Source organism: Danio aesculapii, chromosome 2 (genome assembly GCF_903798145.1).
Source record: "Danio aesculapii chromosome 2, fDanAes4.1, whole genome shotgun sequence".
Classification (NCBI taxonomy): domain Eukaryota; kingdom Metazoa; phylum Chordata; class Actinopteri; order Cypriniformes; family Danionidae; genus Danio; species Danio aesculapii.
In genome coordinates, this window is record NC_079436.1 from 24,621,238 (window position 1) to 24,637,865 (window position 16,628).

General features: G+C 40.0%; 1 protein-coding gene across 2 annotated transcripts in view; it reads left to right on the forward strand.

Annotated features, from left to right (window-relative positions):
• The first annotated feature begins 1,579 nt into the window (after nt 1-1,579).
• pde4ca (phosphodiesterase 4C, cAMP-specific a) overlaps nt 1,580-16,628 on the forward strand; it is an 84,163-nt gene continuing 69,114 nt past the window's right edge. The window contains exon 1 of one of the 2 annotated variants that reach the window (XM_056475786.1): nt 1,580-1,949. In XM_056475786.1, coding sequence (XP_056331761.1) covers nt 1,759-1,949 — 191 coding nt within the window. In that variant the 5' untranslated portion in view covers nt 1,580-1,758. The remainder of the gene's footprint in view (nt 1,950-16,628) is intronic. The other variant, XM_056475793.1, reaches the window with a different exon arrangement.

Here is a 16,628-nt window from a genome sequence, read left to right on the forward strand (position 1 = left end):
TAAAAGAATTAGCTGGAAAAAGAACTGGAAAAACCCTTATTCGCCCAACTACTTTCATTGGATGTATGACCTGTTGCAGTTTATTCAAATAGAGAAAATTAGATGCAGTGCTCAACATAATTGAGTACACCCCACTTTGAAAATGAATATTTTTCTCCATTTTTCAGTGAATATAGGCAATGTGTTTTGATGCATTTTAACAAAACAGATTTATTAAACATATATATTTATTAAAATAAGATTTAGTCACTAAACATATTTAGAAATAGAAAGATAATACAATTAAATTTAATTAAATTTTAAAAAATAGCTTCTTTTTTATGTAACCTGTCTTGCATATCTAACCCTGTCTGATCTGTCTTTTTGTCTTGCTTTGAATATTAAAAAAACTTGTCCAAGAGTGTATTAGGAAATGAAATGATCTGATATCTGACATTTAACAGTAATGGGATACTTAGGTGTCATTTGTTGAGTTATAATTATCATGATTTTGTTGTTTACTTTTTTATGTTCCTCTGAATATGGTTCAGAGAGTTAGGAATGTCTTTAATTACCACCCAATATATTTTCTTCAATATTGTGAAATTAATGTATTATGGTCTTTCTTTCCCTCACTTGTAATAACTTTCTGATTGAGAATTGACGATAAAAAGACTTGAACTAAAAAGAACAGTAAATATTTTTTAATCATTAATGTCTGTCAATTTTGATCAGTTTAATTAAAACCCCCAAACTTTGTAGTGTAAACTGTTTCATAATAAAAAAGTCACACTTTGTAAGTTATTGTACTTATTAACATGAGCTAAACACTTGTAAAGAAGTTATTAATCATAGTTGCTATTGCTATTACATTATTTTAAAATCTAAATTCTTTCTTGTTGACATTAGTTAATGAACTGTGAGTTAACATGAGCAACTTTATTTCCATTGACATTAACAAAGGTGAATAAATGCTGTAATAAATGTATTGTACATTATTTGTTCAGGGTATTACATGCATTAATTAATATTAACTAATACAACCTTATTGTAAAGTGTTACCGAAAAAACAAGTAAACTTTATAAAAGATACTTTTAATAAGGCAATTGGTGTCATTGTTGAATAAGTATCCAAAACCTTTTGTCAGGGGCCACTGTATTGCGTATTGTTTTTGCGTACACAACTCATCCGGCAGTCAAAGGATCACAGAGAACCTTTTCCCCTCTGATAATCAAAGCCCATGGGGCCCGTGATAGAGGGGCATCGTGACATGAGCCATGCTCTCTGTCTGACTTTATCTGACTTTGCTTTTTATAGTCAGCACTTTCATGTGACTTCTCCTGGTAAACCTAGAGCATGTGAAAGGCATACGCATTTCTCGGAGGAAATCTGAATGTGCCGAACGGCTTTCTGGCGCGGTAGCTTTCTAGCTCGCCAAGGGACTTGAACAGGAAGTCATTATAGACCAGTAAACACTGGCCCTCGCGCACTAAATAGTCTTAATGCGGAGGTGGGGCCACTTTACAGAGCTCTATCATGAAGTCCTCTCATTGTAAATCACACTGCCATATTTAGTCTGTTGGAGGGAAGTCTTCCAAGTTATGTAAACAAAGCGAGAGATGTTCCAGTGCTATGATGGCTGGCTCCATTAAAGTGCCTGTGATCTCTGAAGCAAGGCTGGATTTCTCAGCTCTAGTCGAGGGTGAGAGATGTGGACTGTGGTTTTTGTGTGAGTGAGCGCTTTCTGCCAATTGGGAAGACACTGAAGCTCTGTTGCGATGAGTGAGAGTTTAGAAGAAGAGAGACCTCCGAGGCCCTCACATCTCAAACTCAAGGGAAACTCTCCCACTGGCTCCCCCAAAATGTCTCCACGCAGTTCGCCTCGCAACTCGCCCCTACTCTTCCGGAGGCTGATGATGAACCGCAGCATTGCTTTGCAGAGACGCTTCACTTTGGCTCACACTCCCAGGTAGGATCTGAATGCTTTCTGAATTGTTTGTTATTTGCTTCTTACCGGGAGGCTTGGCTTCAAAAACACACACACACACACATACGACTTCACAGGAGTCTTGTGGCACAGGCTTCTACGTAATGACACATCACAAGGCAAATTTTGTGGCTGCTTGAGACATTCACCCCCCCTCATCCGAAGTTTGTATTGATGCTAACACTTCTAGCTACAATTATAATCACTATAATCAAGGAGGTGGTTTGTCTGCTGTGAGGAAGCTTTAAAAGATGTCTTTGTTTGCGAGCATGTCTTGACTGAGGTATTTATTGTCAGCCTATCTCAGCAGTGATCAGATGAACTGCTTTTTTGCACGTAGTTATATTGGTTTTGTGTCTTATGCCCGACAAAGTCCAACCTGGTTATAATTTAGGAATAATGAGCTCTTAACTACCTGAGAGACTAGCTTCTTTTGGGATTTTTAGGTGTGTACGCATGTGTTTAAATTTACACAGTGCATTGGTGCGGATTTAGGGATCCTGTTTATAACATGTTTGCTTTTGTATGCAAGTCAGCCACTTGTTTCAGACAATACTTAGATTGTCATTGTGGTTTGCAAGTTCTGCAATTTCAAGCCTTTCTGGCTTGACAGTTTATTCCCTCCTTTTTCTCTCTCTCTCTCTCTCTCGAGTTTTTATTTTTTAATTACTGGTCAAAGTTTGGGCTTAGTTAGACTGTTTAATGTTTAGTTAAGTTTTATATGCTCAACAAGGCTGCTTTTGTTTGATCAAAAATCAAATTCATGCCGTATTTTTTTAACTATTCTTATAAATATGTACTGTATATATATATATATATATATATATATATATATATATATATATATATATATATATATATATATATATATAATATATATATATATATATATATTTGTCCTTCAGATCTGTTTTAATACAATGGGCTCTGATTTGGTGGTAAAGTGGTAATTAAACCTATTTCAGCAAAATGTGAACGCCACAAGAAGATATTGTCTGTATTTTTCTTTATCTTTCGTGATTGTTTTTTATTCTCAACCTTCTGAAAGTGAGTTGAATGATTCATTAATTGCCTGGTTTTTATTGAATTTTAAATTTTTTAATGAAACCTGTCTTAATCCTGCCCTTTTGGAAGTCATTGCCTAAATACAGCTCTAATGCCTGTGTCTTTGACATGTTACAGCCTCTGTTTTGAGCTGTTTCTGTGTCTGTTAAACCTCCAAGATTTGAGGAAGTCAAGGCCTGACAACACTGTAAACATCCCCAGCCATACACGCACACGCAATAAATGTTGAGAAATCGTCAGCAGAGCTCAGAGGAGGTGTTACACTTGAAAACCGTGAAATAGACATTACTTTAAATATTTATCAACTGATTACAGTTTTCAAGTGTTTTGCCAAGAGGTGACCAGTCAACTCAGAACTTGTTTATCAGAGAATAAATCTGCAGAGAACGGTTTCTGTTGAAATGTTTAAACACAGGTCACCATGTTCATGTCAGCTGGTGGAAGTGGAAAGACTAAACCTGTCACTTGTCACAGTAGATTATGAGCATGCAAAATGTCTAGGGACACCAGCAAATTCTGTGACAATGCTGTACACCCATAATTAAAAATATGCAATCTATTTCATTTCACTGGAGTGATTCTGCAGATTTACAGTTTGTACTCTGTTTATTAGTTAGATGTGTTCATATTATACAAACTTTCAGGTCAGATCTTATAATTCAGTATGGCACTGTATGTGCTCAAGTCAAAATCTTTATGCTTCTCTCTTGCTAACTTCCCTTCATTTCTTTGACCTGCATGTATGTCTACAAGCACCAACTACTGGCAGAACATCCAAAATGGTTTTTTTAAACATAGAAGATTATAGTAAATTGAAACTGTCAGTTGAAGTTCAGTTCAGTATACTATTTATGCTATTTATTATTGCTAAAAGTCTAAATGCTAAAGAGCAAATCCATCAATGCACAGCTTCACAAGTCCCAACCCAAGCAAGACAGTGGCGAAGAACAAAACTACACCAATTGACGAAAGTTAAGGAAAAACCTCGAGAGAAACTAGGCTCAGTTAGGCCATTTCTCCTTTGCCCAAACTTATTGTGCAGAGCAGCAATGTAGGCACTGGAGGCTGGAAAACAATGAGTTGAGTCTATTGTGAGTTGGTCACTGGCGGGTGATCAGGGCTGGCTCACGAAATCAATGTAAAGACTCGTCTGTCAATGGGTCTTTTAGGAATAAGTCTCATGCTCTACACTCCTCCATGACTGCCACAGCATCTGCTCCGGAGACGGCGTGGTTCAGGACTATGGATACCTTGGGATCATCTCTTCATGGGTTTTGCAATCTCTAGAGGCCTCGGATGAGTATTTCCAGGTGTAAATAGAGAATAAAAAAAATAATTAAAGAAGAGATATTAAATATCAGTGCAAAAATGAAGTGCTATAAATGAAAATAGTAGTTATATTATCAAACATCGAAACAAACATATAAAACATGAGTATTTCTTACAAAAGGTCTGCCGCATTAAGACAGGAGGAGTGTTTGTTAAACCCGCTCACCTGCGTGGAGCACACTCATGCATCATACCGTTATGTGATGCATTGTGTGTATGCTTTAGTACAAAGATAAACACATTTTTTTTTTCTAAAATAGGTTTATTCAAGTCCCCAAGAGTTAAACAGTTGATTGAAACCATTTTTTAATCCATTCAGCTGATCACTGGGCACTTTTAGCTTAGCTTAAGAAAAGTCATTGAATTGGATTAGGTCATTGGCATCTTGCTTTAAAATGATCAGAATTTGATAATTTTCTTATTTAAAGGTTGACTCTTCAGTAGTTACACTATGACTGATGTCAGACTGAGGCCGATAAAGCTACAAACTATACTTTCATTCCTGTGTAATAATCATGGAATGTTGCTGTAGTGATTTTAGCGGACTAGTTAATGCTGTAAAATATACAAAGTGTAGCACTTACTGCTTGAAGCACAGTTAAATTACAGATAGTTAAATTACAACTATCTTTAGATCTTTAAAGATCTTTTAATCAGTCTTTGCAAATCCTTACTTCTATACATGATTATGCACATTAAAGGTGCAGTAGGTGATTGTCTTCAGAAACATTTTTGTTGTGCTGGTTGAATCTCTCTTCGCATTCCAATAGTACTGATTAAAGTAAAAGATCTAAATGTATTTATGTTCGTCCAATTAAAATTTGTCGGGCCGATAATTCTGATAAGTAGCCCAAACTGTCTGTCAACAAATGTAGATTTTTACATCTGCGCATCTATTCACGCAGACAGATCTGCCATTTGAGCATGCAAGTGAATTGAAAGACAGCAGTAAAAACAAATGCTGAATCAAAACTTTAAAATCCTGAATCATTATTGGAGTTACTTTTGCACGCTAAAGGAAGGAGGACACCATGGCTGAAGTATTTCTTTTAAACAGATAATGTTATGTTATAAAACTATTTTAGTCACGCAAAACTGATGTATATCTTGTTGTTGCAAATGGGTTATATGCACAGAAGTGGTTCAGCCACAAATCTTCTGGCGAAAAATTGATGTGACTATTTTCAGTTTCATAAGGGACCTTTTACAGCATTGATAATGTCGATTTTATTTAGTTTAACAGCAAAACATAAGTAAATAGCGATATTCCGCCTAGCATGCTGCACTGAAGTGAAGTTAATTTTATATTCACATTGGTTCATTTCTGAACAGTGACAACCTGTGGCACGCTCCCTATATTGTTTACAATGCTACTTTGAATTTTTGGTCTGAAATAGCATGTAAGTATGGTTTAGTCCTGCACCCCGCCGGCCAATCACCATAGTTGCTTTAGGACAAAGCACGTGAGACCAGTGATACTTTCATGCATGAAGTATTGCTACACAACTGAAAACATGCTAGATATAATACAGTTTTTCATTGCGAATTGTAGTATAATAAAGCACTATAAAGTTTTATAACTGGCGAATGACATGATCTAGTGGGTTGCCTACTGTTGTAACGCCACGCCAGCAGAGGGAGCCCTCGCCCGACTACTGACTCAGCTCCGCTCCCTCTGCGGACACTTCCTGTTTGTGCAGTATATATATGAGTGCTCAGACCATGCTTCCTTGCGAAGTATTGCCAGTTGATCCTGCCTTACCAAGCGTTGTTCCATAGTGACTTTCATGACTGCTATCCTGTGTATGACCCTGCCTGCCTTGATCACGTACGTTCTCTGTCTTTGCCCTTTTGATCTGTTTTGGACTGAATATTGTGTTACTGAACTTCTGCCTGCATATTTACCACGTCTTCTGGATTTGCCCCTTTGCTTGTCATTTGGATTGGACTGCTTTCCTGTTACCAACTATTTGCCTGTTTATACGTTGATGTCTTTGTCTCTCCCGTTTAATAAACTTCTGCATATGGATTCTAACAAAGCCTCAGCTCCCTCGTTACAGAATACTTCGCCTACCATGAATCCAGCGGAAGTTTCCAACCTGCAAACTACAGTTGCATATCAAAATGAAGTTCTAAAGGGGTATCAAGAACAATTGATGCAACTACAGTCGATCAACGAACACCTGACACATTATATCCGGTCCCTGCCTCCTACCACGCCAAGAGCGGTAAGCTTTGCGCTTCCTGATAAATTTGATGGTACTGCTGAGCAATGCAAAGGCTTCCTACGCCAAGTTAAGATTTATTTGGAGCACCAGGGTGAAAAATTTGATTCTGAGGAAAAGAAATGCGCATTTGTGATGACGTTATTGACCGGAAGAGCGATTGACTGGGCCGCAGCAGTATGGGATTCGGATACTCAGATAAAAACTTCATTGGAGTATTTCACTAACCAGATTCGTGAAGTGTTTGAATACCCAGATGGAGGAAGGGGAGTATCCACCCAATTGATGAACCTCAAACAAGGTAACAGATCGGCTGCGGATCACACTATTGAATTTAGAACAATAGCAGCTCAGAGCGGATGGAATGATGTGGCGTTAAAGGCAATGTTTCACCAGAGTCTGAATGAGGAGCTTCAGACGGAGCTGGCTTGCAAAGATGATGACCTATCGTTTTCTGAATTTGTTAAATTAGCAATCAGAATTGATAATCTCATGAAACAAGCACCTCGACATAGACATAATACCAAGATTCAAGAGCTCACCCGATCTTTTCATGTCATTGATTTAAAAAATCGTGATGAGTCCATGCAAGTTAATACATCACGAGCCCCTGAGGAGGAGAGGGAACGGCGCCGCCGCCTCAAACTGTGTTTTTATTGTGGTGGAACTGGACATCGAAGTTTCGGATGCCCATATAAAAACAGCAGTCAAGTCAAGGTAAATATGGAACACTTCTCAACACCAAGCAATAAATCATTCACGCTACCAGTCACTCTGCAGATTGACGCTGTTTTTCTTGATTTAACAGCTATGATTGATTCAGGAGCTGCACTTAATATCATTAGCAGAGACATTGTTGAAAAACATAACATCCCCACTCAAACCTGTACACCACCCATTAAAATCAAGTCTATCGATGATGCGCTCATAGGAAATGGAATTACTCAACAAACCAAGACCCTCACTCTCAAGACTGGAACATTACATCAGGAATCCATTTCCTTCTATATTGTTGACACCCCTAAGTATGAGATAGTCTTAGGATACCCATGGCTTCATATTCACGATCCAGAGTTATCATGGAATTCAGGAGAATTAAAGCGCTGGTCTACGTTCTGCCTAGAGAGGTATTCATGTCAAGCCACAGCCGTTTCTGACAACCAGCATTGAGAGCCCTGAAACTCACAAGACTGTAGTCATACCAGAATGTTACCAAGATTTAACTGAGGTGTTCAGCAAGATCAAAGCAACGCAACTCCCTCCACATCGCCCCTGGGACTGTGCAATTGAGCTGTTACCCAATGCTATTCCACCTAAAACCAGGGTTTACCCTCTTTCCCCCAAGGAAAGCCAAGCCATGGACGAGTACATTGATGAAGCTCTGGATTCGGGTCTCATTCGTCCATCTACGTCACCAGCTGCAGCTGGATTTTTCTTTGTAGAGAAAAAAGATGGTGGTCTTCGTCCATGTATTGATTACAGAGGTTTGAATAATGTCACAGTCAAATTTCGCTATCCTCTCCCATTAGTCCCCTCTGCCCTTGAACAACTACGTGAAGCCACCATATACACTAAACTTGACCTGAGGAGTGCCTACAACCTGATTAGAATTCGTGCAGGGGACGAATGGAAAACGGCGTTCATCACCACTAGGGGGCACTATGAATACCAAGCCATGGCCTATGGACTAGCAAATGCTCCGGCTGTCTTTCAGTCATTTATAAATGAGATCTTCAAAGATCTAATCAACAAGTATGTTGTCGCCTACATCGACGATATCTTGATTTATTCCAAGAACGAGGAGGATCATGTGAATCATGTCAGAGAGGTGCTTTCAAGATTACTGGAAAATCAACTATTTGTCAAAGCGGAAAAATGTGAGTTTCATGTTAAGCAAACATCTTTTTTAGGATATCACATCAGTCATAACGGAGTGAGAATGGATGAATTTAAAGTTAAAGCAGTCACGGAATGGCCAGTGCCCACCACAATTAAGGAACTTCAGCGGTTTTTGGGGTTTGCAAACTTCTACCGGAGGTTCATACGTAGCTACAGTACATTAGCTGCACCCATGACATCACTGCTTAAGGGTAAACCGAAGAAACTGAAGTGGTCAGAGGAGGCAAACCAGGCATTCAAGGACTTAAAGGAAAGATTCACCACAGCCCCTATACTCAAACATCCCAACCCTAACTCACCGTTTATCTTGGAGGTAGATGCTTCAGATCTGGGCATCGGAGCAGTACTGTCACAAAGGCATGGAACCCCAGGCAAACTGTATCCATGTGCATTCTTCTCAAGAAAGCTAACATCAGCAGAGCGCAATTATGATGTGGGGAATAAAGAATTACTTTCCATGAAAGAAGCAATCGCTGAATGGAGACACTGGTTAGAGGGAGCTACACATCCATTCCAAGTCATTACAGATCACAAGAACCTAGAGTATATAAAAAGTGCAAAGAGACTTAACCCCAGACAAGCCCGATGGGCCCTATTCTTCACCAGGTTTCAATTCACAGTCACGTACAGACCTGGAAGCAAGAATAGTAAGGCAGACGCTCTATCGCGACGTTATGATTCTCCCATAGACAAAGCAAATACTCAAGAAACCATACTACCCCCTACAATAGTCATTGCTCCGGTATCATGGGACATTATGGAAGAAATACACCGTGAACAGCTAAACGAGGTTCCACCACCACAATGTCCACCCAACAAGAACTACGTCCCCACGATCTTACGTCCTAGAGTCATGCAATGGGTCCATACATCCATATGTGCAGGTCATCCAGGTATATCAAGAACGATCCATCTTGTCCAAAACTCTTTCTGGTGGCCAATGATGAGCAAAGATATAACCAATTATGTCAAGTCATGCCAAGTCTGCGCCCAGTCAAAGACACCCAAGGAATTGCCATCAGGACTCCTCAAGCCGTTACCTATACCTCAACGACCATGGTCCCATCTATCCATTGATTTTATAACCGACTTGCCTCCATCCCACACATTCACCACCATTCTGGTGATAATTGATCGTTTCTCCAAAGCATGTCGTCTGGTTCCATTACCAAGCCTACCCACAGCCATGGAAACTGCTCAAGCCTTGTTCCAGCATGTTTTTAGAACATATGGACTACCAGAGGACATTGTGAGTGATCGGGGTGCACAGTTCACCTCACAGGTCTGGAGGGCTTTCTGTCGCCAGTTAGATATCAATGTAAGCCTCACATCTGGGTATCATCCACAAGCTAATGGCCAAGTTGAACGTCTCAACCAGGAAATAGGCCGGTATCTCAGAACATACTGCAGTAGAGAACAACATCGCTGGTCTGAGTTTCTCCCATGGGCCGAATACGCACAGAACTCATTGACTCACTCATCAACGGGACTTACCCCCTTCCAATGCGTGTTGGGATTTCAGCCTCCATTGTTCCCGTGGTCTGGTGAGCCGTCTTCAGTTCCAGCGGTTGATGAATGGATTCAACGTAGTGAGAGGGTGTGGGACAGTGCCCATGTCCGGCTCCAGCGGGCTGTGAGAACACAAGAGTTCCAGGCCAATCGCCGACGTCGTCCACATCCTCCCTACCAACCAGGACAGCGGGTCTGGCTCTCTACACGGGACATCAAGCTACGGCTACCCAGCAGGAAGCTCAGTCCAAGGTACGTGGGTCCTTTCAAAATAATTAAACAAATTAATGAAGTGACTTACCAATTAGAGCTTCCTGCTAATTACCGCATATCTCCTTCCTTCCATGTGTCTCTGCTCAAACCGGTCCACCCGGAGACTGACCCCGGCCAGGAGGCCGCAGAACCACCCCCACCATTGGACATTGATGGGAATCCGGCATACAGGGTTAATGTGTTGCTGGACTCAAGGAGAAGAGGGGGTCAGCTCCAATATTTGGTGGACTGGGAAGGATACGGACCTGAGGAGAGATCATGGGTTGCCGCCAAGGACATTCTCGACCCTTCCCTCATCGAGGAATTTCATCGAGCCAGGCCCGACCGACCAGCTCCCAGACCGCGGGGGCGCCCACGTCGAGCTCCAGGAGTCGCTCCTAGAGGGGGGGGTTCTGTAACGCCACGCCAGCAGAGGGAGCCCTCGCCCGACTACTGACTCAGCTCCGCTCCCTCTGCGGACACTTCCTGTTTGTGCAGTATATATATGAGTGCTCAGACCATGCTTCCTTGCGAAGTATTGCCAGTTGATCCTGCCTTACCAAGCGTTGTTCCATAGTGACTTTCATGACTGCTATCCTGTGTATGACCCTGCCTGCCTTGATCACGTACGTTCTCTGTCTTTGCCCTTTTGATCTGTTTTGGACTGAATATTGTGTTACTGAACTTCTGCCTGCATATTTACCACGTCTTCTGGATTTGCCCCTTTGCTTGTCATTTGGATTGGACTGCTTTCCTGTTACCAACTATTTGCCTGTTTATACGTTGATGTCTTTGTCTCTCCCGTTTAATAAACTTCTGCATATGGATTCTAACAAAGCCTCAGCTCCCTCGTTACAACTGTCATCTTTACGGTTCGCGTTCATGTTTCAGGAGGCATGGCTTTGGACGGCAGGGGAGTGACTGTTTTCAAAGCTATTATGCTAACTGATAGCATTTTGTCAGATAACCTACTGCACCTTTAAAGGGCACCTATAGTGAAAAATCTACTTTTCAAGCTGTTTGGACAGACATATGTGTAGGTGTAGTGTATAGACCGTCATATTGGGGTGATATAAACACACCCAGTCCTTTTTTTTCAATTTAACAACATAAAAACAGTGGACCAATTGGATCGGTTTTCAGACCGACCCCAACTTGACGTAGGAGTGCGGTCCCCCTGCCCACCGAATCGATTGACAGCTGCGTATTAACGTCCCGGAAGTCACGTGTATAATCATATTAACAAGAGATGAGCGCAAAGCAACCGGGAATAAAAGGTCTGTTCAGTTTGCTAGGATCATCATCAAATGTGATCAAAAGTAAGTTTCACAAGTTTAAAATGTTTTAAAACAGAGCATGTGTGTAATGAATTACAGCGATTTAGCTTAGCTTTACTTCATCAGCACAGCCGCGTGTCAGGACAATTATAAAAGAAGACGCTTCAATCCCGGTTTGTGAACGTTAAATCAGGTTTATTTTGTACATTAACATAACAGATATCCATACAGCAGTGGAGATTAACTTGTAGCCACATTTGTAGTCACATTTGCATGCAAAAAGAGTGCTAAATGCGCGCACTGTGTGTGTGCGTGTCGTGTCCGCGCTGTGTCTGTGTGTATCTGTGTGTGTGCGTGAACTTCGTAACGACATTGTGTGCGACTCATCGTTGCAACTCAGCTAATGCATCAAATACTCATTGGTAAAGTTCTTACTGTAGTATTTCTCACAAACTCTATGTGAGATCTTCTTCCTTTATGTCTGTCTGTTGTCTGACACAGCCGAGGGAGGAGATTAAGGCACGTAGAAACGGTGGGCAGGGATGACTAGCCTTAAAGGCGCAGTACACCAAAACCGCCTCCTGGTGCAAAAATGTATAAAATAGAATTTAATAAAATGTATAATAAAAAAAATCTGATGGGTGTTTTGAACTTTACGGACACATTCTGGAGACACAAAAGACTTATATTGAATCTGAAAAAAGGGGTAACCTATGTGCCCTTAAATACAGAGACGTGGTAAAACTGTCAATCAATATCGGTGGGTGGGAAAAATAGTATTGCTACGTCATAGTGCGGTGGGCCTCAAAACTGATGAGATTTGGAAAGAGAATGGTCACTCCAATATAAATCTGTACACACTATACCCTACACACAGTTCTGTCTAAACAGCTTCCAAAAGTTGACTTTGCATCATAAGTGATTTTACAAGCTAAAAGCCTCATAATTTACATCAAGAAAAACAACTAAAGATGTAAGAATGAAAGCTATGTGTCTACACCATCAATGTTTATCATTAAATAATAACTATTTTTGTCTGCAATTTTTCTGGTTGGCTGATTCAGTGTTGTCTTCAATGTAGATAGACTAAGTAGTGCAGAAACAGTTCACGGTGCATTTGTGTGAGCTGCATGCACATAAAAGGATTTCACATCACATTTACTGGACACATAAAAAAAGAAAACCATACTTTTGGCTCACATTCGCCGAAGCAGCTCTCTTGGTACTATATGAACAGTGGAAATCCACACAGGTCAAATGTGACATTTAAAGCTGAAAAGATCTTTTAAGGGTTTGGGAGAAGAAAGAAACAGGCTGTTGGAGAATTATGGCAGGATGGTGGAGGAACAGGAACGATTAAACAACCCATATCTCTGTCAGAATACTGTCCGCGAGAGATGAAGCAAATCAGACTCTATTTAACATTTAGTGTCAGGAACTTTAAAGTGTTTTCAACTCAATGTTAGAGGGTTAGAATAACAGCAGATCTGTTTGCTTCACATAGTGGTTAAATGTCCCTGCAGGAGATTTTCTGCTTATTAACCGAAGAAGATGGAGATTAAAGCATTGCACTGTGGTAAATATTTTGATCTACGAATCCCTCAAAATTAAGCTGATTCTGTTTCACTGAAGCATGCGAAGTAACACTGTCATTTCTGTGGGTATTTTAGAGAGGAAATACTGTTTGACTTCCCCTGTACCACATTATTTATTCTGACAAACATTAGTAAGTGTCTTTTGATTCTGCTTTCTCTGCTTCAATAACTGTTCAGAGTTGCATTTCATGTAAGGCTCACGTTGCTCTTGGCATTCTTGAGGATTTTGCTGTCATGTGCTGATCGGCCTCTCAGGAGTTTTTGGCCAGTATCAACAACCTGAGCTGAATTGTTCCTCGTCTTCCGTTGTCCTCCATAACCAATGAACAAATGAAGAAAACAGTACTTTAGATTTTTAGTATTTCATTTATTATTTCAAATTTCATTATAATTGTATTGTAGTAATACGCCAGACTGTTTATTTAACTTATTTAGGATTATGGGATGCTGTAGCTTATTTGAGGTATTCTGTCATTCATTCACTCACTTGTTAATTTTCCTTCATCTTAGTCCCTGATTTATGTACAGCTTACTAGTACCAGGTTGGACCCCTTTTGTCTTCAGAACTGCCTTAATCTTTCGTGGTATAGATTCAACAAGGTACTGGAAAATTCCTCTGAGATTTTGGACCATATTGACATGATTTGAATTGAATTGTTGGCTGCACATCCATGATGCAAAACTCTCGTTCCACCACATCCCACAGGAGCTCTATTGGATTGAGATCTGGTGACTATGGAGGCTATTTGAGTACAGTGAACTCATTGTCATGTTTAAGAAATGAGTCGGAGATGATTCGCACTTTATGACATGGCGCATTATCCTGCTGGAAGTAGCCATCAGAGGATGGGTACACTGTGGTCATAAAGGGATGGACATGGTCTGCAACAATACTCAGGTAGGCTGTGGCATTGACACAATGCTCACTCTGTACTCATGGGCCCAAGGTGTGCCAAGAAAACTCCCCCCACACCATTACACCACCACCACCTGCCTGAACCATGCAAGGCAGGATGGATCCACTCGTTCATGTTGTTGATGCCAAATTCTGACCCTACCATTTGGATGTCGCAGCAGAAATCATCAGACCAGGCAACGTTTTTCCAATCTTCTAATGTTCAATTTTGTTGAACCTGTGTGTGAATTGTAGCCTCAGTTTCCTGTTCTTAGCTGACAGGAGTGGCACCCGGTGTGGACTTCTGCTGCTGTAGCCCATCTGCCTCAAGGTTCGAGGTCAGAGATGCTCTTCTGCATACCTTGGTTGTAACGAGTGGTTATTTGAGTTACTGTTGCCTTTCTATAAGCTCAAATCAGTCTGGCCATTCTCCTCTGACTTCTGGCATCAATAAGGCATTTGTGGCCACAGAACTGCCACTCCCTGGATATTTTCTCTTTTCTGACTATTCTCTGTAAACCCTAAAGATGGTTGTGCGTGAAAATCCCAGTAGATCAGCAGTTTCTGAAATGTGCCAATTCACCTGTACCGCATGTCTTTGGACTGTGGGGGAAACCGGAGCACTCGGAGGAAACCCGCATGAACACGGGGAGAACATGCAAACTCCGCACTGAAATGCCAACTGACCCAGCCGAGGCTTGAACCAACAACCTTCTTGCTGTGAGGCGAACGTGCTACCCACTGCGCCATCGCTATATTATATTATATTATATTATATTATATTATATTATATTATATTATATTATATTATAATATTATTATATTATATCATTATATTATATTATATTATTATATTATATTATTATGTTATATTATTATATTATATTATATTATTATATTATATTATTATATTATTGTATTATATTATATTATTATATTATGTTCTGTTAAAAATAGTTTAAAATATTATAGAATTATTTTAAACAGTGAATTTAGTTTGACAATTTATTTATTATTGCTGATGGATAATAAAACTATAGTAGTAGTACAAAGTTTGCATTTTATATTTTTATGCAAACATACATAAAGGGCAATAAAATCAAGAAAACTAATAAAATAACTACTTATAAAATTAAATGAAATAAAATAGGCAGACAGATGTACGTACATGGGTAGTTAATGTTTATAGACAAATGTAAGAGAAAATTGACAGTAAAAATGTTAACAACTTTGGCTAGAAGCTTTTAATGCACCATTCCTGTTGGATTCCTGTTGTGTCCACTAGAGGGTAGAGCTGGGTGTCTTTTCCTTGCATTTCGCCTCAATTGACATCATTGTCATATGTACATTCTTGTTAGCTTGTTGGATATTTTTTGTTTTTATCTCACTCTATTTATACAGAACACATTCATTGTGCTGTTATCATCTATCAGTTCATGTAAGACTACTGTGTTTTATATACTGCACAGCATATGCGCTGTAAAATTTTTTTCCTGTCACTGACAATTTCGAACACAGAAATAACAAAAAATATTGTTCATTAAACACCAAAATATATAGGCAAACAATTATTAGCCCATATATAAAAAGTTGAGTTTAGGATTCAGTATAAGCTGCTTTGTGGACATGCAACCTTCCTCATCGTATTGGATTTAGAGACACACAATGTCATTATTTGGCTGCAGGCAGAGTCCAGTTAGTGTTGCATTTGGAAACAGGCCAGTGACGTGTAGGACGCATCAGGTTATTACTGTCAGCACACTTGAAAATGGTAAAGCAACAAGTCACAGATGTGAAGCCTCATTTCAGGACATCCACCGCAAACAACCCCTGAAATACCTTATAGAAACATGCAACAGAGCTTCAGAGTTCCTCTCTCTCTCTCTCTCTCTCTCTCTCTCTTTCTCTCTCTCTATCTCTATCAAAGGCTGGTTGTTTCAGGCCAGAGTTTAGTTTCAGGGCTTTGGATTCAGAGAATGGCACCAGGAGGCTGGATGGGACGCCACTCTCTGTGGAGCATCTGATGGGATTATGAGCCTCTCAACTTTTTTTTTTGTGCTTTTCGTACAGAATTTCAAGAAACTAGTGAAATATCACCAAGTAACCTTTGATGTTTAGGAACATATATGTTTTTCTTGGTTCATTTCTACCCTTTTTTTGTGGAGTGAGGCGAAACTAGGAGTGTTGTGATTTCCTTTAGACTTTCATCCAGGACTTGCATGGGGCTACGGTGGGCTTTTCTGCTGGTGATATACTGACATTTATGTAAAGTTTTGGTGCCAAACTGAACTGGCAAAAACAGTTTTGATCATCAAGTGGCTTCAAGACTGTCACAACATAATGTTTCTGAGTGGATGGAGGCAAGCGGACATGAGATCAAGACGTGAAGTCTCCTAAAGTGTTTTTTTTTACTGTATCGATCCTTTAATGTGCCTTTAAAATTGGAAACACTTTCCATGTTTTAACTATACTTCTCAAAGCTGACATAAACCTCTCACAATGAGCAAAGATCTCCGTTTTCCCAGGAAGGCGATGCAGATGAACTATTCAACAAGGAGACACTCGTGTATTGGGTATGTATTAGCAAAAAAAGCAGTGATGGAGTTTGTTCAAGT